Source organism: Thermobia domestica, chromosome 9 (genome assembly GCF_964235325.1).
Source record: "Thermobia domestica chromosome 9, izTheDome1.hap1.1, whole genome shotgun sequence".
Classification (NCBI taxonomy): Eukaryota; Metazoa; Arthropoda; class Insecta; order Zygentoma; family Lepismatidae; genus Thermobia; species Thermobia domestica.
The window spans coordinates 179,357,900-179,384,018 of NC_137462.1; the positions used below are offsets into that span (position 1 = coordinate 179,357,900).

Consider the following 26,119-nt stretch of genomic DNA (forward strand, 5'->3'; position numbering starts at 1 on the left):
TCTAACGTCACATTTTCATACTTGTTAACACAACAAACATGACATTTTAACTGCGTGACCTTTGACCTTTTATGACATTTTTGATCTTTTTGCTATGTCCATATACACCAATTCGAAGGACCTTTATGCATGTGTTCCATGGTAGCTCAAATCATTTTTCAAACGTCGCAGTACATAGTTGCTAACACATCAAACATGAAATTTTAACTGCGTGACCTTTGACCTCTTATGATGACCTTTTCCCTATGCCCATACACACTCCTTGGAAGGATCATTATGCATGTGTTCTATGGCACTTCAAAGCATTATTTCCAATGTCACAGTTTCTTATTTGTTAACACATCAAACATGACATTTTAACTACGTGACCTTCGACTTCTGATGATATTGCTGACCTCTTCGTTTTGCTAAAAAGGATGTTCGGTAGATCCGCTGTGCATATGTTTTTTTTTTTTTTTTTTTTTTTTTTTTTTTTTTTTTTTTAACATTATCTTCAACTGAATTCGTTGTGTACAATAAGCTGTTGAAAAGGGAGCTTTTTCCTCAAGAGTCACAGATGACCTGCTAGAGATTACCGGGTCACGATTGCTCACATTTCTCGTTATCACATTGTTTCGGATCAGAATTTATGTCGATATACCAATTTTTGCTGCCGGAGATGAATATTCAAAAAGTTGCATGTGAGACTATTATTTAACATTGAAATCCTATAAGGAAAAAATCATATTTTGACCTTTGACCCTGTAACTCCGCAAACAGTAACACTCGTGATTTCGTTTTGCTATCAAACAAATCTTCTGACCTTCCTCTAAATTGCCTGAAAATTTCACAGTTCTAGCTTTTACGAGTTCTGAGTACTATGAAATTAAAGTTTACACACGAATTATGGGGCAGTCTGTATATATATATATATATATATATATATATATATATATATATATATATATATATATACTCACTTCCATAGTTATTCATGTGTGTGACTTTTTCAAATAAATTTGTCATCAAGCTAAGGGAAAAAATGTCCGAAGACGATATATATGCCAATCGATATATCTTAAAATGATCTGAGTGTAAATCCTCATGCGTACTTTTCGAAAAAAATAATGAAAAAATTTTAAAGCTAAAAATCGATGCTGCATGATAAGCACACAACATACTAAGATGAAACTAATACTGAAACAACATCAAGCTTTTCATTGTGATGCTAGCAAGAGAACAATACGTAACATGGTTAATGAGATATAGCTAAAAATTATGATGTTTAAACTTCAGTTCTTGTTTAACTGTAATATTATCCAAAGATGAAACATATATCGATAGACAGATCATATTTAGCTGAACAAAATGAGGTGCTTCTGGTTCAATTCTCACGCAGTTTTCCAGAATAACGAATTTCAATGACTTTAAAAAAATATCCCGTTCGTTGCCAATCTGTTGCATTTGATACGTTTTTATTTGCTGGGGTAGATTATCTATTTATTTATGTACAGTATATGAAAAATACACAATACTAAGCAGTGATCTCTACATATGTAATTTTCTTCTATAGTTATTAATGTACGGGAGGAATTTGTATCTATTCATGTTTGATTTCTCCTAACAGTGACACACACATACTTCTAACAGTGTCGCATACAATCCTAACAATGAAGCGCCTACTACTTGTAAAGTCTGACACAAGAAGATCTGAGGACTGCCTCAATTGACTACGGTTTTCATTAATATTTCAAAAACACATCAGTTAGTGTCAACTAAAGTTTTGCTTGTATTGAAGTCCAAAACGCAATATGCTGAAATTGTAAGTTTGATAACTAAAGTCAAAAGAATTATGACTTGGTTATATGCATTGACGATGCAAAGCAAAATAATCCGGGTGTAGATGAAATTCCGGCTGAGTTAATTTTAGCTGGAGGCGAAAAATTGTGGAACAAGATACACAAACTCATTCTCCTTATCTGGAACAAGGAAGAATTGCCACAAGAGTGGAAAGAATCAATCACTGTTCCAATTCACATGAAAGGCGACAAAACTGATTGTAATAATTATCGAGACATTTCTCTTCTGTCAGCATCCTATAAAATCCTTTCAAATATTCTATTAGCAAGATTGACCCCATACGCAGATGAAATTATTGGAGATTATCAGTGCGGATTTAGACGAAATCGATCAACTATCGACCAAATACTAGAAAAGAAGTGGGAATACAATACCCTGGTACATCAACTATTTATTGATTTTAGAAAGGCGTACGACGTTAGGAGAGAAACATTATACAACGTTCTTAAAGAACTTGGAATACCGAGAAAGCTAATTAGATTAATTAAGATATGTTTAAATGAATCCCAAAGTAAAGTCCGGGTAGGAAAATTTTTGTCCACGGGCTTTCACGTCGTAAATTGCCCGAAACAAGGAGATGCATTGTCGCCATTATTATTTAACTTTGTGCTGGAATACGCTATAAGGAAAATCGAAGATAGCAACCACGGCCTAGAGTTGAACGGTATTCACCAGGTTATGGCATATGCTAATGATGTAAATTTAATAGGGGATGATAGGAGAACAATAGAAAGAAATGCAGAGATCCTATTAAACGCTCGCAGGGACATGGGTTTAGAAAGAAATGCAGAGATCCTATTAAACGCTTGCAGGGACATGGGTTTAGAAGTAAATGCAGAGAAAACTAACTACATGGAAGTGGGTCGGGACCGTAATACGGCAAATTGTGGATGCGTTAAAATATTATTTTTGACAAAGTGGATACTTTCAAATATTTAGGATCAATATTAACAGACGAAAATCATCTTCACGAAGAAATTAAATGTCGACTAAAAGCAGGCAATTCGTGTTACTATTCGGTTCAAAATCTCTTGTTGTCGCGAATTCTGTCGAGGAATTTGAAGCTTAAAATATATAAAACGATAATCATGCCTGTTGTTCTGTATGGTTGCGAAACATGGTCGCTTACTCTGAGGGAAGAACATAGACTGAAAGTATTTGAGAACAAGATCCTGAGACGAATATTCGGACCCAAGAGGAACGGGAATGGGGAATTGCGGAAACTTCATAACGAGGAACTACATAATTTATACGGTTTACCCAACATTGTTAGGGTCGTCAAGTCTAGGAGGCTGAGGTGGGCAGGTCATGTAGCTAGAATGGAAGAAAGTAGAAATGCTTTCAAAGTCTTGACTGGAAGACCAATCGGAAAACGACCATTAGGAAGACCTAGGCGCAGATGGGAGGACAATATTAAGATGGATCTCGCAGAGATAGGAATACAAAGTAGAAACTGGATCCAATTGGCTAAGGATAGAAGTCAGTGGAGAGCTTCTGTGAAAGCGGTCTAGGTCATAGAGTTAGTTAGTTAGTTAGAACAACTATTTTTCCCTCACCCGCGACATCTAAAAAGATAAGATCTACTAATGAAGAATACCTTAAGAGCTGGATAAAGGCTTGGGTAACAACACTGAGTAGGCACTACGTGTGGCACTATCAATCGTAGATTTTATTTTCAAGTTAAATCTGATTCTCATTTTTAGTTCATGAAATAAGAAAATGAGTTTACTTGTAAACAATTGTATCTGAAGAATTAGACCACGATGTAACTGTTATACAATAATGTCTGTGAATTTGTCTTATGCGCTTATGACAGCTTTACTTACTTACCTAAACTCATTACGAAAAGCTAGCACACACATACTTCTTTCTATCTAAATTCCGAAATTTGTCCTGGAACTTCTGGAACCCGGACTCGGAATACTTTTATCACTGCACGTGGCTTTACATCCACGAGCTGTTAGATTATCAACCTCAGCAAAGATCCTGATATAAAAGATTAGGTAATTTCAAGAAAGGTGAGTTCCGACAGATCTGGGAGTTCATGCAGTTTAGGTAGTTCATGGAGTTGGTTCAGCATCTCTAGCTATCGTTATCATGGACATAACGAAAAGTTCTCTACTTGTTTTAAGTTTAACACCGCCGAAACAGTGGGTGTTCGGCATAACCACTATTCGACTAGGAAAGAACTACTAGTCATCAATACTCTGTCTTCGAGGTAATAATTCGCCACCAACTAGAACCACATCAGGGTCGGAGCTGCGTAGTAATCAACAGCATGGAAATGTAAGCTTCATCCTTATCAGAACATACCAGGTATGTGTCAGAGAAATCTGTTTGTGCTAGACTTACTAAGTGCTTAAGATAATTCATTCACAGACACATAAATTCACATTAAAAATTAACTCTTATTAAAGATCTTTTTAAGTTTGATATGTGAGATTTCATTATTGTCCCTCTCGTTATACACCCGCAAATTAGAACCTAGAAATAAAACAGTTTGATATGTGAGATTTAATTATTGTACCTCTCGCTATACACCCCCAAATTAGAACCTAGAAATAAAACAATCTCATATAACAAGATGGTGGAGTGTTTGTTCTGTGTGGCTTACATCCACTGTTCGATCCCAGGGAAACAGTTTATAGTGCTTAAACATACTAATTCAATAGCTCCAGACAGATCGACATGTTGCAGAGCTTTGGTTCTTGTTTCCAAAATTATAGAAAAACAATACCATTTAAGCATATTTTGTTCCCAGTTCAACATGCAGACAGATGTTAAAAAAATAAAAAAATAAAAAAAAAAAACGCCCACCCTTGTGTGGTGGCTAAGTAATTGTATGGTGATCTAGAATTTAAGCCCGGAGACATTACATATTAGATGAATTGTAATTTTTAATTGGTAACTATTAGTAAACTCGATCAAAACAATGAAAAAAATTACATTACCCAATTGTTAGAAGAAAAAAGATCATTCTCAGACGTTTCCTTAAAATAAAATCAAAGAGGAAACTAAAATACCTAAAGCAAACGCCAAAAATATAGGCGGGTTGCGCGCGCAACAAAAAGTGGGTGGAGAGAGCAACAGCCAAGTAGCAACCTACACACTTGCCACGTTTACATTTGTCTTGCTCAGTCACTGTCGAGGTTTCATGTTTCGCGCGCGTGTTGAGGGGAAGGAGGTGGCACATGACAAGGAAGAATTAACAGTGAGCTGTAAGGTGCGCGCGCAACCCGCCTATATTTTTGGCGTTTGCTTTAGGATCGTTACATCGTGTGTGTATATATTTATAGTACATATAGAGTAAGGGACATTTAGTTATTTTTATTTCATTTCATTTTCATTTACTATTTAGGTTTAGTTTTAAGAATTGCTTTTAAGCAAGCAGTAATTTTCTTGCAAGTGACTATATACCAGCTTTATGTTGAATCCATTTATTTCGATATCAACAACCAGACAAAGAATGTATGATTAAGGCATAGCTTCTAACAAAACAAAGAAACGATAGGAAAAGGAAGCAAAAATAACAGCTCAGCTGAAATGCTTCTGTATGTCCGCATGACATGCAATAAGCAGCAGAAGAAAACTTACTTGATTTTAAACACAGAGCAAAGTTTAAGAAAAGGAATAAAAAAAACTAGGTCATGAAGGTGAATTTATAAATTTTAAGACATAAATAAGAATAAGAATTAAATTCATTAAACAATGAATAGGATATATATATTACTGGGATAATTAGCAATAAATTTACAAAATGAGAGAAATGTAATACCAAGGTTCATGAAGAACATGAAATGTCTTTCCGTTTTAATTTACAAAGCGAGCCGAGCCGCTGGTAAACTCCCAAAGCTCCATCGAGATTAGACTAAATCCTAATCTCTCCATTTTGAAAATTAAAACGTAAAAAGGATACCGGAAGAATCACGATTTAATAATGATAATATTCATTAGTCGACCTTATTTGAAATATGTAAAACAGTAACAAGTGGACAACACAATATAAACACATCTTCTTATCTTCAGTTTTGATTGCTGATTTCAATAACAATTAACAATTACAAGTTTCAATTGCACCCTTTGCGACTGACAATTAAAAGTTTCAATTGCCTCGTGACCAATTAACAATTGACGAAAATTTAATTGCAAATTTTATGATTGAATTCAATTGCAACTGAAATTAATTCTCAATTACAAATCGAAATCAACTGCAATTAATTTTCAGAGCAATTACTTTCAATTGATTGATCAATTGCAATTGATTTCAATTAATTTTGCCCAACACTGCGTAGCAACACAGGTTTTAAGCCCGGAGATGTGGCAGTACCAATCTTAGATTTTATTTTCAAGTTAAATCTGATTCTCATTTTTAGTTCATGAAATAAGAAAATAAGTTTACTTATAAACAATTGTATCTGAAGAATTAGACCACGATGTAACTGTTATACAATAATGTATGTGAATTTGTCTTATGCGCTTATAACAGCTTTGCTTACATAATTTAACTCATTACTAAAAGCTAGCACAAATTCTGTACTTCTTTCTATCTAAATTCCGAAACTTGTCCTGGAACTTCTGGAACCCGGACTCGGAATACTTTATTATTACTGCACGTGGCTTTACGTTACGTCCTCGAGCTATTAGATTATTAACCTCAGCAAAGATACTGATATAAAAGATTAGGTAATTTCAAGAAAGGGGAGTTCCGACAGATTTGGGAGTTCATGCAGTTTAGGTAGTTCATGGAGTTGGTTCAGCATCTCTAGCTATCGTCATCATCGACATAACGAAAAGTTCTCTACTTCTTTCAAGTTTAACACCATCGAAACAGTGGGTGTTCGGCATAACCACTATTCGACTAGGAAAGAACTACTAGTCATCAATACTCTGTCTCCGAGGTAATAATTCGCCACCAACTAGAACCACATCAGGGTCGGAGTTGAGTAGTAATCAATAGCATGGAAATGGAAGCTTCATCCTTATCAGAACATACCAGGTATGTGTCAGAGAAATCTGTTTGTGCTAGGCTTACCAAGTGCATAAGATAATTCATTCACAGACACATAAATTCACATTAAAAACTAACTCTATTAAAGCTCTTTCTAAGTTTGATATATGAGATTTAATTATTGTACCTCTCGCTCTACACCCCCAAATTAGAACCTAGAAATAAAACGATTTCATATAACAACACACGTAATCTAACCAATGAATTGCTATTTGAGCTCCTGAACAAATTTTATAAGACATCTTTAAGTTAATACACATGAAATGGAATAGCTTTTACTTATTTTTTTTTCAATGGTCACCCTTTTTCCTAACGAGCAGCTGTAACCTCAGATTTTCCGAAAAGTTTCAAGATATTACTTCAGTCAGTTAAAAAAGAAAAGAAAAAAAAAAAAAAAACCTCCTCAACAACGCCGTAGACAAAAACACACAAAATTAATTACTTTAATGAGACATTTATTTTTTTCCTCAAATTTCATAAAGGTAGGATATTGAAGTATTTAAAGGTATAGTATAATAAAAAATTGGGGGAGGGTATAATTACAGCTGCCCATGCCAATTCTCTACCTCCATTTTTTGTTCAATTTTTTAAAACTTATTATTTACGCTACATGTACAAAAAATATTTAAATGTTGAAATGTAAAAAAGAAAGATAAATAACATATTATACCGGTAACAGCTACGTAGCGCTATATAAAATCTACTAACAATAATAATTATGTTTATCTACTCAGTATTTCAAAATTATTATAATAATTTTCTTACAAATTTGTTAAATGTAAAAATAAATAAATAATAATAATAAAAGTTATCTCGTACAAAACATTAAAATGTAAAAACAATCGTTAAATGATACTACTAAGAAACGTAATTACTTATACTTGCTTCTTTGCTCCCGTGTTTGAATTATCGGCTTATCTCAGCAAGTAAGCAAAACGAACGAAGAAATAAAAATCACGTCCTATGCAAATTCCCCAATGTTCCATGATTTTCAAATTAAGTACCATTTTCCCTGATTTTTTCATGCCATTTCTCTTTCCTTGATTTCCAGATTTGTAAGAACCCTGTCACTGTTTCCAGGTATTACGCTCATTGTTGTACTGCAAATCCATTTCTTTTTTACATTCTTGACGAGTAAATGGAAGGACAGTGGCTCAGTGCGACGGGTTCGGTTTGATACTAGGTCATGTAAATTTGTGATGGATAACATCGTATCCGAGTTCTTCTGTTTCCTCATATATTTTCATTCCAGCAATTCTTTCATAGTGACTCTCATTAATTATCCGTCTCCTTTGGCTTAAAGAACGTAACTGTGTATTTCATTTGTGTTGTCTATTAGAGGATTGATAAGTGTTGTAAATATGAATAAAACGTACCTTGTAATCATTACACAGGTAATTTACTTTTGTCATTATTAATGTAAATGACTTCTTGTTAATGAAATTTGTAATAATGTTTCAATCTCTCTATAAACACAACACAAGTGCCAATTTGTTAATAATGGTGATCCTTCTATATATAATAATAATAATAAAACATGTTATCACATCCTAATCTGGCTAAATTGATTCTTTTCCGAATCCAGCTTTAAGATCCTTTAAATCTCTGTAAAATTTTTCAAACATTTTCTCAATTAATGATGAAGACTTGTGTTGTACCTGGAAATCCTGAATATTGTGTTTCGAAGAGTTAAGGTGTTTCGATAATTCTGATATAGTTGCATTGCTTTTCTTGGAGTACGTAACATGCTCATTCATTAATTTCAGTGCCAATACTTCTTTTATTCTTCTTCTTTAATGCATATGTAGGAATATTACCATCACATTTTTGTTGAATGAAATATTCCTTATTGATACCAATAGTTTGGTTTGAAAGCAAGCGGTTCTGAGTAATTTTTTTATTAACTTCTATTTTTTTCTTACGCACATTTTCGTCGTAGCCAGTGAAGTTTTTCATTATTCACTTCAAGAGGAGAGTTAGTGGTCTTTTAATACTGTATTTTACAACGACGGATTCTTATTTACCAGTTATTTTTAAATAAAATGGAATTCCAATGGCATTTTAAAATAAAATATGATGTTTTGAGAGAGAGTAATTACATGTCTGCTGGTTGTTATGTACTTCAGAACATCATTTTACTAATAAGTTTTTTCCATATGAAATATTTTCGCCTAAATAATACTAATACTCAATTTCTGATTTTAAAAAAATAAAATAAAAATAAAAATCGCAGTTCTACGAGGGAAAAAAGCTATTATCGAAACATGTGTCAAGGAGCATGGATGTACACTAGTGTGGTATCCTTTATGTTGCCACGTAAACTTAATAATAATAATAATAATAATAATAATAATAATAATAATAATAATAATAATAATACCCTATGCTTGAAAATTAAATTCAATTTTACGTCTCATGTTTCCGCGAGAAACCGTATTACATTAATAAAACTTGATTGTAGTAACTGATAAAACTGACATAAATTAAAATTATTAATATAGAGGCTATTTCTAACAGAAAATTATTGCTTGTTACAAAATGAGAGCTTATTCTATGTTATTCTGACACGAGATTAATAAAATAAACAAAATACACATTTTTTTTTTCAATATAGTTTCAAATGAATAATAAAATTAAGAATACAAAGGAAAGAATAATATGCTTAGATGTAGCCTAATTGCATGACACCATCCCATGATTAAAAATGAAATTAATATGTTACGTCCCATGTTTATATTTTCGGCTAAAGGAATACGCTGATTACTACAAGTGAATAAGAACTAGTGGAATGAGAATGTACAAGGAAACGGAAGAACCTCCAAAAAACATATGGACATCAGGAACTTTTCAAACTAATTTTCGCTGAAACAAATAATCCAAAATTATTCCTAACTATGTAAATTTGGATAAAACATGGATACTGTTGTTTGAAAGCTACTTATCAGCGTGTGTTGAAGTTCATTTTTTGCGGGATAGTAAGTAAGTTACTTTCATTCATTGAATGATGCACACTACAGAACACTATAATTACAAGGGTTGGATTTTTAGTAATGGCAACAACGGTATATCTTGAGAAGTAGAGTACTTACAAGGTTCTAAGTTTTACAGGCCCTCGATGTAATCACCAGCATTATGAATCATGCGTTCCCAGCAATGTGGAAGCCGCTGAAAGCCGTTGGCAGTGCCTAATCTTTGGATAGTGCGGATGGAACGATCGGTCGCCCGGAGGAGATCATTAACTGTACGGAAGCGTGTCCCACGAAGTGGTTCCTTCATCTTCGGGAAGAGGTCATAGTCTTAGGGACTTAAATCTGGAGAATATGGTGAGGTGATACAGCCCTTCCCAGTCCCAACGATGTAACAAATCAGTGTCCGCATCTGCTGTCATGCAGAATGATGGATGGGTTCTTCATGAAGTGGCGTCGTTTTCGTCTTACAGCTGCTGGCAGATTGTTTTGGAAAAAAAAATTGCAGTAGTACTCTGCACTAATGATGTGCCCTTGGGGGACGGTATGGTTTATGATTACACCATCCCAGTCGTATGCAATGATGAGCATAGCTTTCACATTCGTTGGGGTATTCCGAACTGTTGTTTTTCTCAGTGACCCAGGATGATGCTATTTCAGTTGTGGTTCATATGCTTTGGCCCAGGTCTCATCAATAGCAATGATTTGCCGTAAAAAGGCCTCACCTTCACGTTGATACCGCTCCAAGTGTGTTCGAGCGGCATCACATCGCAGCCACTTGTGTTGTTCAGTCAGATCATGTGGAACCCACCTTGAGGCGATTTTACGCAATCCCAGGTTCTTCTTCAGAATTTTCAGCACAGTCGAATGCGCTAGTCCTGTATCGTTGACCAATTGACGAATCGTGGTGTTCCGATCCACTAGCACTACCGCGTTTACATTCTGCACATCTTCACTTACAGGAGGATGGCCGGAGCGAGGCATGTCTGTGACATTTTGTCATCCATCATTAAAGGCTTTGACCTACCTTGCTACTGTGCGGTATGATAACGCACTTGCACCGCAAACATCTTGCAATACTTCGTAGAACTGTTTTTCATTCCCACTTCAAGCGCATTCAATTTTCGACCAGCTCCTGACGTTGCTTCGTAAACATGACTATTCCGCGAGCACTCACGCAGCGTGACAGTAGTCCACGAGCACTTACTCAGAACTGCCTTCTAACTGTTGGCGCTGCGCGCGTATAGAGGGAAAGGCAGGAGAGTTCTGTGATCGGCATCTAACCAACCGCTGGTATGAATTATGATGAATCGCTTTGTTCCCGAGTATATGTATAACAGTGTTGCCATTACTAAAAATCCTACCCTTGTATGTAATACAATAGTAGATGGAAACAAATATCTCACCACAAACTTCATCGAAGAGAGTTCACCTGGATTGAAATAATAACTTACCATGATTTAAGCTGAAACAGCAGAATGATCACACTAAAACTTTGGATCGACTAAGGCCGATTACGACAGGAAATGTGTTAAAGGATGTCCGCACCGTTCTACACTTTCTGCATGATTATGCTCAACATAACATTACATCGTGTATCGCTGACAAACTTGCATTTAATCTATTTGTGTTTATAAATTTGCATACTATTATTAGTCCTTTTTCCATCTTCAGTCTACTAATTTATTTTACCAAGTTCTCATTTTTTAAAGCTATCTTAATGTTTAAAGCTCTAACTTAAAGAATATATATATCTTAAAAAGTCTATCTTAAAGAATATATATATACACCCTAATTTACTAAAACATCACAATTACAGGGAAAAGCTGATGCGTATTTTGTTGAAGATAAACTGAATTCGATTTAGAATATAGACCACTACTAATAAAACTGGCTTTATCATGCCCGTATATGTATCCTACGAAACTTTTCAAGAACCCTTCTGTTTCCTTCGTTGGCCACGATAAAATCTATGCATTTAATTTTGACTATTAGGGATGTGAGTTTTGTTCTGGAGTTACTTTTCTTCCGTACTTCGTCACCGATTAAGGGAACAGAAAAATTCTTTAAAATTTTCACAAACTAAATATAAAGGCATAATAAATTCAGTTTTATTATTAAGAATAATATACCAGACATTATCTTTATTGCATATACCATACTACTTACTATAAATATCTTCCACAGACAATATAAAGAAAAGAAGTATCCAAGAAAGTTAAAGTACTTTCCCTGCCAAGTTTTAGCCCATTCCAGTCTCTCTTGCATATTGTGCATATCATGCGACTCCAGAAACAATTGCCGACTTAACTCTTCTAATGCAGCAATATCTTGCTTTAACTGAGGAATATCTGATTTCTAGTTAAGGAACAACTACAGAATATTACCTAATATATGCCTTAACATCGCTGTAAGAAAAAATGCACATCTGTTTGTATCAAAATAAGTTAGTACGGAATATTCAACAAGAAATTGAAACTGCAAATTCCTTAATGTTTATTATGGTGTTTTACTTAGATACGTACAAATGAGAGTTATGTCAAATGATTCTGAATCAACACAGTACAAATACAAATGTCAACTTGAAGACTGCATTTCAGAAGTCTATTCCCATTTACAATTAAATAACTTTAAAAAAAAAACGCATTTAATTTATAATTGTTCCCGAGTATCGCTTTGCTAGTTATTCTATTTCTTATGGTCTTCGTAATTATTGAACCTGTTCGTTGACACTAAATGTACTCATATATGTGCTGTATGATATACACAACTTGTATATGGAATTCAAATCAAAAACAGTGTTGCCAATCATACACTTGCTTCACTACACTTTACTATTACATACCACCTTACACATGGTAAGGTAAAACGTAATATCTTCTTCCACATAAAAATAATGCGAAGCCTATCTTCACAGGATTGTAGAACAATGTTGTACGTATGCTGTGGGTAACTTTTATGCGAATCGAAGTGGGAGCTTTTGAGACACTGCTCTTTGAAACTCGTCAATATCTGTAAATGTCAATTTTTTATGGCATATTCTCACCTGCAGTGTATAGATAGAATAGAATTAATATTTTTCATGAAATCTCATGTTTCCGTAATATTTGCTCCGTGCAAAAAACAAATCTTTTGTTTCTTCGTTTGGACACAGGGAATTTCCAAATTACATGCATAACGTATTTTCTTTCCAAGTTTAAAATTTCTTTTAATATTTTATGTTTCTCCTCTCATGACTGTTTGGTTTGAAAGCTTGGAAAGCACAGAATACAATAAAAAAATAGAAAAGGTTTCCATCACTTTTTCATATTTTTTCATAACATCTTGATATTTTAACTTCAATTTTCTGCAAAAGTAACTCAATCTGGTGATTCTTCAAGAGCCTGTCACACTGTTGCAAATCACCCGAGATCAAAAGTATTTTATTGTGGCATAACGGCCACGCATACTTTTAACATATACATTTTTTTCATACAAATTGAAGGTGATCAACGGGCATCCCCTGTACGATCTGAAAATGAAATGGGCCTATGGTGACTTGAGTTTCAAGAAAGCGCATGGTTTCATGGATGCGTCGCTAACAGCTTGCGTAGCCGAATGGGTCATCAACTTCTTGGCAAAACAACATCCTCTGCTCAAAGAGTCAGACCCTGAATCAAGAGGGCATTATCAACAAATTCGACGGTGTGGATAGAAAATAACGGATTATTTTGCTTCGAAAGGCACATCTACCGTAAGTCTCCTGAAGATCAAAGACTAATGCACGCGCTTCGTTTTGTACATGTGGTGTCAGGTTTGATCTCCCGTGGAACTACTTGCCTACGATAAACCTGAATAATGGTTGAGATTCCATTTTAAGCGGTAGATACAATATCATATAACAATTAAAGGAACTAAACTTACTCATGATTACAAATGTTCACTTGGACTAATCTTGGTATATGTCATACATATACCAAGATTAGTACAAGTGAATACAGTATCATATAGCTTCGATCTTGAAAAAGGAGGTTAACCTCCAATCGACCGACAGCAGCTTCCGATAAGTAAGTGCCTCTCCTCCAAGAATAGCAATTTTCTTTTATGTTTCATATTTATCAATGATGGTAGTTATAGATACATTCGTATTTACTACCACCACCTGAATAGGTACGAATAATAATGGCAAAGGGTTTTCTCTAGATGATCAAATCACGTATATATATATATATATATATATATATATATATATATATATATATATATATATATATATATATATAACAAATCACACCAGACACAACTAACTCTCCAAGTACAATACTTTTACACACCTTAAGAACTACATAAAAAATTGTAGAGATCTGTTCTTACTCACTATTATAAGAGTAACTCTTAGAAGAAATATGCACAACTTTCTCAAAGTATTTATTTGAACACCTAATTCCTATACTATGCATTACTTTTGTTTCAAAAGGATACTTTCTCCTCCAGTCTTCGTCACTGACGTTACAGTTTTCAAAATGCCCCAGATACTGCTGCCTTTCTCCCGATTGTTTTGATGTCCGTCAACCACTGTGCCCTTTTCTGCTAATGCAATTCTCTTCTTTTTAATCAATATCATGTCCATTGTCTGCATCAATTTTTTCTCTATTGAGAGAATGTCAGCCGCTGTAACAGGCCTACGAAAGTTGAGTTGCTATCTTCAAAGTATGCGTAAGAAAACTACAATAATGATATTTACATAGTGTTCCACATGAAAACACACACTTTATATTAACTAGATAACTGACTTCAGTAATACAAAAGTTTATCATCCCACAATCAAAAGCTCGCAAATTAGATCCTGTCTTGTAATACGCTAATCAATCAAGCTACTCACCTCCCTATTATCCTGCATTATATTATGCCAATGATTCCTAATCTTTTTTGGCTGTTGACACACTTCATTGAACGCCTACAACATCGCGATACACTTACTTATTTTTTAAATTAATAATAGTATAAACTAGCATCAATTACCCGCTTCACTGGGTTAAATTAAGAGAAAAAATTAGTAATATGTTCTATTAGTCAGTCACTTTTTACTATTACTAAAGTGCTCTCTGATATCGGCTATTTTCGATCATTTTTATATGTCTCCTCACTCCTCTTCCTCCATGCTGCGTGACTGCATTTATATTTAAACGGCATCGGAAGTGTCACTATTCATCTCAGCTACCTCGAAAACTATGGATTCGGCACTAATATAGGTCGTTTTCGATGATTATATATATATATATATATAATCTCACCCTTCGTCTTCCCATGTTGCGAGGCACGGCATCGGAAGTGTTACTGTTCATCTCAGTGGCCCCGAAAACCATGCATTCGACACTGATAATGCTCATTTTCGATCATTTTTACCTAACTCCTTCCGCCAACTCCTCTGAGTTGCGGTGCAAAATTTGGATCTAAACGGGATCAGAAGTGTCACTCACTGTTCAAGTCTGCGATCATGAAAACTATGGATTCGACACAATTCGTCATTTTCGATCATTTATATATATATTATTATCCCTCGAGCTGAATTTGAATTTAAACAGCATCAGAAGTGTTACTGTTTTTCTCAGCGACTCCGAAAACTATTACCGTCAAAGTGATATGGCAAAGATCATCTCAGGTCCGAACTTCATCTATGTTGAGAATTTGATCGAGGTCGGTCGGGTGCTTCAAGAGTGATGGTCACAAAGACACTTCTTTTATATATATATATATATATATATATATATATATATATATATATATATATATCCCTCTCCCCCACCCCTACGTTGCAGCGTCAAAGTAGAATGATAAAAATCGTCCGAGGCTCGAACCTCATCTATGTTGAAAATTTGATATAGACATCGGTCGGGTGGTTCAAGAGTTATTTTTATTTATTTTTATATACAAATCTCCCTCTTCCATAGGTTCTACCATCAAAGTAAAAGTATAAAAAACTTTCCAGTCCCGAACCTCATCTATGATGAAAATTTCATCGAGATTGGTCGGGTAGTTCAAGAGTTTTATTTATTTTTATACATTTCTCCCCTCCCCTTCCCCACCCTAAGTTCTACTGTCAAAGAGATACGATAAAAGCCACGTCAGGTCCGAACCTCATCTACGTTGAAAATTTGATTAAAATCGGTCGAGTGGTTTAAGCGTGATGAAGTCACAAAGAGTCACTTTTATATTTGTTTTTTTTACATACATCTTCCCTCTCCCCCTTCTCTAAGTTGTACCGTAAAAGTGAAATGACAAAAATATACACCAGGCCTGAATTTTATCTATGTTGAAAGTTTGATCGAGATGGGTCGGGTGGTTCAAGAGTTATTAAGTTTTATTCATTTTCATATATTTCCCCTCCTCCCCTCTCCTAAGATCTACCGTCGAAGTAAAATAATAAAAAAAAATCCCAAGTTCGAACCTGATCTATGTTGAAAGTTTGAGATCGATCGGGTTGTTCAAGAGTTCCTAACTCACGAGCACAGTCACTTCTATTTTTGTATATATTGATTTTTGTATATCTCCCCCTCTCCTACGTTGCTCCGTCAAAGTGAAATGATAAAATATATCCCAGGCACGAATCTCATATATATGTTGAAATTGTGATCGAGATTGGTCGTTTGGTTTAAGAGTTCTTAAGTTTTATTTATTTTTTTTTTATAATTCTCCCTCCTCCCCCAACTCTAAGTTTTACCGTCAAAATGAAATTATAAAAACATTCCCAGGCCCGAACCTCATGAATATTACAAATTTGATGAAGAGCGGTCGGGTGGTTTAAGAGATTAGGAGTAACAAACATAATCACTGTCAATTTTATAATATAGATTATATTAATGTAAGACTGTAAGTTTCTCTGAAATAGTGAATCTACGTAGTATTGAGCATTGTTGCTCTCACTGGAAGCGGTGATTGGCATAGTATGTCTCAAAACTCATTTTAAGTAATTTTTAAATGCTTCATGATCTTTGCGCCTACCACAAACTGGAAACAGTTTCTGAAGCAACTGTTTTGTCGCCTTGACTAAATGCATTGAGTCTTACGGGAGCACGCACACTGCGGCGACAGAAAAGTCGCCAAGATGTCTCCAAGCAGAAAGACAGGTAGGCGATAGCTGAGACAGTTGCGCAACAGCTCAAAATGCATAGAAGTAAAAGACAGGACGGACACCAGTGATAAAACCGGTGTGTAATAAGTAAACAAAGAGAGAGAGAAACAAAAATGAGTGTGTAATGGAAGCCAGGATGTCTTCGGTTAGTGATACGCTAATTGAAGAAATAGAAAAATGTTCAAGAATATTCTGATGCAAACTTGAAAAAGAAATTGTTCGAGGAAGTGTGTTTCGTTATTGCACGAATCTGGAATCAGGCTTCCATTTCTCTCCTCACTTAAAAAAGCTGTTGTAGGAAACTGGAATGAGCCTTACAATCAAGAGAAAAAAATGACACAGGTACGTACATTCAGAAACGTAATTTGGAGGGGGCAGGGGACTACTGTCCCTTTCCTCTTGAGTTTGAGAAACACATGCTTTTTAACAAACTGTATACTAATATACAAATGGAAAACATGGAATTCTTACGTCGGTGGATATTCTTATCCCATATTCCTGGCTAAACCTGAAATTACCTCCTGAATACATTATTCGATAGTTGCACATCGCTGTCATACTTTTACACTACTATTTTTATTGATTGATTTCTTACAACTAGAAGGAATAAGAAATAAAAATCTCATTTTCAATTAGCTTTCCATTCCAAATGAATGAAAAAAAAAAAAAAAAAACACCTTAACGGTAAAGTATAAGCATTATTACTTTTAAAGAATGAAGGGTAATCACAGAAAAGTTTGGAGTTCTATGTAAAATATGTTTTTGAAAAGCACGGTAGATGGAAGAACGATGAATGTCTTATCTGCTGAATAAACGATGAAAACCCAATTTCCTACTGAAAAAGAACGGTAACAATTTGGATTTCGTAGTTGTGTTTTGATTCCAGTGATAAGGCTCTGATATATTAACAATATGTGCAGGAAATGTATTAACAATATCTGCACTTCTTGTCACACAACGTTCCATGATACAATCATAACGCATTTGGGAACGAGCTAGGGTCAACTAGAACCGGATCCTGAAATACAAGGGCCTCAGATAATAATGGACCCAGTCTGTTTTGGAACCGGGTACCCCATTTTCAGTTCTGGAACTGGGTATCCGACTCTCGGTTCTGCAAACGGGTACTTGATTCTCACTGAATCCGGAGCCGGGTAATACGAATGAAATTTTCTGGCCATCGCCAGGATAAACAAAGACAAGATACAGACCTAGCGTTTCAAATTATAAAACGCTGTTATCTCTGAAGAATGAAAATGTGATTTTCATGGTCATCTTCCCGTACTCTTCAAGTATATTTTTATAACACACAGTACTAGCAAGCAGGTATTTTACTTCTTTCTCATCTGTGTCCAATGTCCCGCCAAACTGTGATGTTAAATGTCCTGTAATTTTTATGTTGCTGTCGCCAATGTGACAGCGTACGGCGAGAAAACTGTTCCGTATCTCCTGTCTCCGTGAAACTGTTGACTGTAGGAGGCAGAGATACAATAGCTGCGGAGTATAAAAGATGAAAAGAGCCTTATGTTCTAAAATTTCGCGACACACCACTTGGGAATCACTGTACTATCCTACTACCTTCTTGGTTTACACAAAGATTTTTTTTTTTTTTTTTTAAATAAAAAGGCCTTGTGTCCATCTTAAACATAAATTAAACGTAACTTTCTTACAAGGCTGTCTATATTCTTTATTATAAATTAACGAGAAATGTTACAGTTTCGGAAGTATATCACTTCCTTCTTCAGACTACTATTTCAACTGAAATCATAGATAACGTAACATAATTTGTTATCTCTACCAATCAAGAATCGTTTTTTCATTTTTCATTAAAATTCAAAATATATGTCCATTGTTGTGACAATTTTAAACTCTTAACAGAAATAATACATTGTTATTTAATCTTTATATTTCTTTTAACATATATTAACTAAATTAAATAAAAAAAGAGAAAGAAGAAGAGAAAGAAGAGGACAAGAGAAAAGATGGCATGGTATTGAAAGTGCAGGAGTGATATCAGAGGAGATAAGAAGAATTCTTAAGAGAGAAGGTATTAAGACGTACAGGCAAGGAGGAATGAAGATAATAGATATCATCAAGAAAAAGAAGATGAGAACGTCAGCGGAATTATGTAAGAAAGGAGTGATATATGAAGTACCGTGTGGGATGTGTGATCAGGTGTATATAGGAGAAACCAAGAAGAGAATGCAAGAACGTTTAAAACAGCATATAAATGATGTAAGATTGAAGAGAGACACGAATGCCATTTACAAGCACGCAGATGAAACAGGCCACGAAGTAAACTGGGAAGGAGCGAAAATATTGGAATATGAAGGGAGACAACTGGTTAGGAAGTGGAAAGAAGCGAAGAGGATAAAAGAAGTGTACGTTAAAGCTATGAACTTGAATAGTGGTTTGAGTATTAATGAAGAATGGGAGGACATTTTGAAAAGGGAAGAAAGAAGAAAGAAGAAAAGTAGAATATAAGGACAATATAGGGTTAAATTTTATTTATGTTTTTTAATATTCACGTTGTTAAGTAGTAATCAATGTTCAGGTAGAAAATTTAGTATTCAATATTAGGTAGAAAATTTCAATATTTAGATAGTTAATTAGTATTTAATTTAGTTAATATATGTTAAAAGAAATATAAAGATTAAATAACAATGTATTTTTTGTGTTTAGAGTTTAAAATTGTCACAACAATGGACATATATTTTGAATTTTAATGAAAAATGAAAAAATGATTCTTGATTGGTAGAGATAACAAATTATGTTACGTTATCTATGTTTATAATAAAGAATATAGACAGCCTTGTAAGGAAGTTATGTTTAATTTATGTTAAAGATCTTTCCACAAGTATCCCAATTAGAACATATACCCTCAGAACATATTTTTATATTCAAGAAATGTATCCTACCATTCTAGATGTACGACATTCGGTGACATGTATATATATTGTAAATTCCCCTCTGTGAAACTTTCGCCATTGTGTTGTATGATATAAAATGTTACCTGCAGTGAATGTGTGTTCGATTCTCGCTATCACCGTTTATGGATTTTATCGGTTTTATTATTCACGAATTATTATTGTTTTTAATCATATTAACGTAGTTTTGAGCTTCATTTTGAAGTACTATGTATAATTCTTTTGATATTCATTAACTTAATGCAATAGCAGAGTTCCTTCCTCTCTCGGTATTGTTTACTCTGCATTCTTTGTTAAGCACCTCTCATAACTTTTGCTATTTTACCTAACGTTACGCGTCTCTTTGTAATTCTCTACGTGTCAGGCCGCCGTGCGCCAGCAGATCAGCGACTGCCAGGTCATTGTTTGTCTTCCAGTTCGTGATTTTACCAGGAAGATCTACTCCTGATGCCATCCACCTGAACATTTCCTCATGCATGAATTTTATTTTCTACTTTGTTTCTGCTAAAATGGAATTTTCATGTCGTATGATTTCACTCCAACTGAGGTCGTTCTTGGACAATCTTTTGAGGTCTATATCCCTAGAGGTACATGATATGTTTCTTCTAGATCTTTTGATTGATGTGAATGTGGCGTTTCCGAACACCTCAATTTTTCGCCTAATATGGAAATCAGAGACAAAGGAGATGGTTCCGTTTGAACCCTCTCCAAACAAAACCACCGAATCTGAACTAACTATGGACCTTCACCTTTGCACCACGCTGACACGTTAAGAAATTTTACATTCAAACCATATAATGTTTGAAATCAAATTCTACATTTCCTATTCTTCTGTTGCACTACTACATTATAATGCGTCTTGTTATTATATGCTAATTAATTTGGTAATTGAGTTTGAGCTATATCCGCTATTCAACTATCAGGCATTTACTTACAGCTTGTGGGCAATGTTAATTATTTATGTTTGAAGCAACTTGATTACTGGTGGTGGAGATAACTATCTCCTTATTCTCAGGTAACTGATTAACAACATTTTCAGGTTGCCAATAATACATTTTAATCAGATTAACGTTACCATAAATAGCAACGTAACCACTCGATCATTTACTTTTCCACCAAATACTTTCGTTAAAACTTTGCTTATGAAAACTTGTCTTTTTTTTGCTATTTGTTGACCAACTTTCATCCATACAATTCAATAAGAAGAACTGTGCTTTTATAGACTTTTAAATTTATTATTATTATATCAGTCGCAAAATAACAGATTTCGTATTAAGCAGTACAATTCATTTCTCGCAGTTTACTTACTTTCCAGTTTATCATTGATTTTGTTCTTATTCCTTATCATTACATTTAACTAACATATTCACCTCCCGTTCGTTATTACTGCTAATTACGATGTTTCTATGAATAAGATTTTGACTTTCACCATGTGGTTGATTTTATCTATATTTACTTCCACACTGATTTGCTACATAGCATCTGAAAAAGAAGCGTGTTTCTTTGTACTGACCCTATATCGTCTTCTATTAAGTCGACACCATCCGCGTACCCAAGTACCTGATTCAAATAATTCAATATTAATCTCTGTTTAATTTTTCCTAATTATACTACTAAAGAAAAGTTAAAAAGTAACGGGATAAGACGTGCCTGTATTTCAGATCCAAATGACTACCGAAATAATGATTTGCACCTTATTAAATGTTTTACTGAGACACGAAATGACCATTCTTACAATTTGCTTAGGAATCCTCCAAGACATTACATGTATAAACATATTTCTGTAACTAACTCACAACCTTCTTGATATCTATAACAAATAGTGAACCGGTCATGTTTTTCTCTAATATCTGTATGATGTGAAATATGTGGTTTGTTGTTGTCTAGTATGTATGAAGAAAACCGTAATAATCTTTGATACATACAGAGTTAACCATACTACAACCATGTTAGACCATGTATCTCTAGTAGAAAGTTAGCAGAAGCAATGCTCCTCGGTAACTACTGCAGTTCATTATATACTCTTTGCTACATACAGATACTACTACCAAATTTATTTATCAGGACTTTTATCCTGTTCTATTAACCAGATTGATCTGTGAATACCGTCAAATAAGATTATTCTTTTCTCTGTGAACAGTTTAGCACGCACAGAAATAGGTCCAGGAGCTTTGTGATTCTTTGATTTCTAAGAGCGATTTAATATCTCGGAACGTTTGTTGATTATAATTAGGATTTAGATTTCTGGGCTTTCGGAATCTATGGCCATGTTAGCCCGTCACGTATGAGATGACTTCTCTCAGCGATCACATTATCCGAGGAAAGGGAAAGAAGAAAGAATTGGGGAAGGAAGGAAGCGGCCTGGAACCTGTATATTTGGTACAATCCCGACATTTGCCAGGTGTCAATGAGTAAACCCAAGGAAAACCTCACTCAGGATGGCAGACCTAAAAAGCTTTTACACTTTTTCGACCGTGTGTCCTCACCGGGAATTGAACCCGGGCTCGCTCGCGCCAAAGACGACATTTGTTGCTCAATTAGAGATTTTGCAATGTGAATTTAATTAGCCTTGTTCTCACTTTCTACATGTGCACATAACAGGTCATCGGAATATTACTTTCATCGATCTAAAATGATTCTTGAAACAACTAGATTTTCTGTTTTCATCCTTACTACACTCAATATAATCGATGCTGTTTCCTGTGTTCATTTATAATTTTGCACAAATCCATTGTGTTTTTGGTATTTTGTTTAAATTTTTGTAAACTTGTTTTCATGAACCACAAACTACGAAAAAGCGTATTATTCTCGTTTCTTCCCTTATTTACAGTATTCATATTCTGAACCCTTTATTCATTCGTCTTGTGCATTCTTTATCGAGCTTCTCCCCCCTTTACCAAAGATGTTTTCCCACCTCGTGTCAACATCGGAGTCAGTTTCTTAGCTCTGTTACTTTCGTTTGAACTGTATCCTACAAAATTTCAAATTGATGACTGCTTCTAGCCTGAATTTTACCTAAGTCTTTCTATTTTATATTCGTAATCAGCAGGTGGTGGTCCGTGTTACGATCTTTTGCCTAAACAAATAGATATCGATGATGTTCATTTGTTTCCATTTATCTACCAAAATGAGATCAATTTGATTGTTTGTTCACTTATAAGGAGAAGTTCAAGTATATTCATGAATGTTTCTAGGTGGAAATTGATACGTACATTTGGTACGTATAAATTCTCATCTACTGAGAAACTTCACTGTCTTCAGAGTAACTCCATTGCCTTTAGTAACTTTGTATAAACTTCATTACTGATTGTTGGGTAGTAATTTCTTTTCTACCCATTTGAGTACACTCTGTAATTACTTTCATATCATACTTTGAAAACTGATAACTAGGGGCAGGAGTTTTTCGCAATTTGAAATTAAACATTTTGCATTTGGAATTAAAAGTTTCGCATTTTGTCGCATTTTTAGATATAAAATTTCTCATTTTGTCGCTAAGTAAATTATTTTGCAAGCTCTAATATACAAAAAATAAAATATAAGTAGGCCCAATATAAATAATAAGCAATAACACATGAACATTGAAGTCATTCTTTATGCAGTTACTACCAACAAAACTTCTTTCTTCTTTTACAAATCTTTCATCAGGCATGTACTTCATCAACCACGCACGAAATACAGGATGGTCAACTTTTTTCTATGGGTATATTGCACTTCAGCAATATCTCGGTAGTCTCATTTACGAATTCAATCTTTTCTATTTTTGTCTTCTGCGCATTTGCAAAACCTTCCAACGTAATTTGTTGTTTCGCCCTGCTTGGTCCACATTCAACTCTGTCTCTGTTACATTTATGTCTTGCTCACTTTATATGTTTTGTACAGTGTCTTTCTTTTTCCATTCAATGCGTGAATTACAAAATTTACTTATTAACGTTTGGATATCACTTACGTGCAAGCCTTCACTGGCAAATTCACTTGCGCGATCTTGTACCGTACGCTTTTTATTCACCATTTTTAAAATTATAAACTCTTAGCGTACGTATTCCAGAAAAACATCAAAGTGAGAATGTCTGCTGTTCTAACACGACGCTGAATGTTCGACATTTCACAACTACAGCCAGGGGCGGATCCAGGACGGACTTCTGGGGGAAGGGGGGCGGTGGGTTGGAATACTGCTACTTAGAGCTACCTTTAAGAGGTTCAAACTCTGGGATGGGTTTTATTTATATATATAAAATAAGAAACTTTCCTCTCCTGAACAAGAAGGGGGGGACGATTGCCCCCCCTGGATCCGACACTACTACCAGCTATGAACTTGAAACGTAAATTAGTAGTAATCAGCGTTGCAAAAAGGAAATGTTGCTTGGAAAAATTATACATTTTATTTCTGTATTTTAACAATGGAAATTAACGTTTTTAAAAAAACTTCGCAATTTGTCGCGTTTTGCGGCATATTTCACTCAAAATGTCAGTTATCGCATTTTGTCGCGACTTCAAAATACCTATTTCTTTACACAATTTGACGTAGTTCGTTGAAAAACCAACTCTCGGCTTTGTCGGAAAACTTTCGCGATTTCGCAACTTGCGATAACTTTTTCTTTTTTTTATTTAACATAAGACAACTAAAATCTTATGTTCTCTAAACGTCGTCGTTTCGTAGGCGTTATGGAAGCCCATGATCAGCTACATGCTATTGGCTTCTTAACATTTTGCTCTTGGGTCTCGCACACTTCTCTCAGATCGAACAGAGCGGTAACTGTTATCTCGCATTTGTGCCTTATGCTATATGTCTATCGTTCTTAAGTTTCCTGTTCTTCTTGGTGCTCTGTTCCTTTATGTGTGTAACAGAAAGGTGCGGGTACAAACACAAAACACTTTACACATATATTGAGATATTTTGATCAGGTTCATTGGCTTTCTTTAATTCTAACTGCATTCATTGATTCCATAGAGTCCTTCTCATACGTTGTGTTAATATTACAACAATTAGGAATTTACACTTATGTTGTGTATAGAATATGTTGTATGACGGGAAGTGTCGAGGTTTATACACTTAAAATAATATACAACGTAAGTTGACTAAGATACATCACAGTATTGATTTACAATTATTAACTTTTCTACTTGTAGTATATTATCATTTGGTGTAATTTCTTTTGCAGTTCAATAATCATATCTGCTTTCTAATTCTGACATTTTGATAACATTATTACATTTAGTTTTAATATTCATACAGCTATTGTGACCTTTCTACATTGTTTTCTAAAAATGAATATACATCTGCACTAGCATTTATCTGAAGTTAATATTTTCTGATCAATCTATCAACGTGAAATCAAAATTACTATTATTATATTTTCTTAGCTATACTGAAGATAATTCTATTTGCAGAAAGACTGATTTATGTAAATAGGTGTCCATTAGGGTAATATAGATCACTGAAGCTGAAATTATTTTTTATGTTTCTTCTCTGAAGGAGTCTACAGTTTTTTTTTAACAAACTTAATAAGATTTATCTGATTTACTGATCTTCTTAATCTGTGACATACATTATTCCTTAGAATCAATACGAACCGTACGTTTCTGATGACTGAAAATTTTCATTTGGTAATCCTAGAATATCATAAAATCTAGGCTATTTTTTCTACCATTGACCTACCTAGTCTATTTTTCAATTCAAATGAAATGAAATGAAATCTTTAAGTTTTACGTCCCGTAGTTATGCCGTGTAGGCTAAAGGAGACGGTGATGATGTGAAATAGTGGGAGGAAACGGGAAAACCCACGCACACGATGTTTGTCCACCACAAAGTTCACTTGGCGTGAGATGGATTGAACCAAGTACTCCATGCACAAGAGGTAAACGCTCTACCACTGAGCCACCGTGGCCCCTTTTAAATTCATTCAATTTATTACATTTTTTCTGTAATCAAATACTTTAGTTTTTAAAATTATCAATGACGTGATTATACTTTTCAGCGAATCAATTTAATGTTTTAAAATTTTCGAGTTTTTGTCAAGTTTCTCGTGACCCAAGATTTTATTTGTATAAATCATCTCCCCTCTGTTTAATTTGACATTTTTATATTACTAATTTGATCCTTGACTGATGGTAACGTTGATACCCTTGAATAGAGGAGAACGTTTACTTACAGCTTTTAATATCACTATACATATTTCTCTCAATTACTGCAACGTCATAATCGATAAGTAAATCATAAGAAAAAATCGTTATTTAAATGTACACATGAACAGGGAAGTACAATGCTACA

General features: G+C 34.4%; 1 protein-coding gene across 2 annotated transcripts in view; it reads right to left on the reverse strand.

Moving 5' to 3' along the window:
• Positions 1-26,119, reverse strand: part of GPHR (Golgi pH regulator) — a 92,941-nt gene that overhangs the window by 16,343 nt on the left and 50,479 nt on the right. The window contains exons 4-5 of one of the 2 annotated variants that reach the window (XM_081725541.1): positions 14,275-14,463; positions 11,983-12,164 (exon numbers count right to left, since the gene is read on the reverse strand). In XM_081725541.1, the coding sequence (XP_081581667.1) occupies positions 11,983-12,164; positions 14,275-14,463 (371 nt within the window). Of the gene's footprint in view, positions 1-11,982; positions 12,165-14,274; positions 14,475-26,119 lie in introns of both variants that reach the window. The other variant, XM_081725540.1, reaches the window with a different exon arrangement.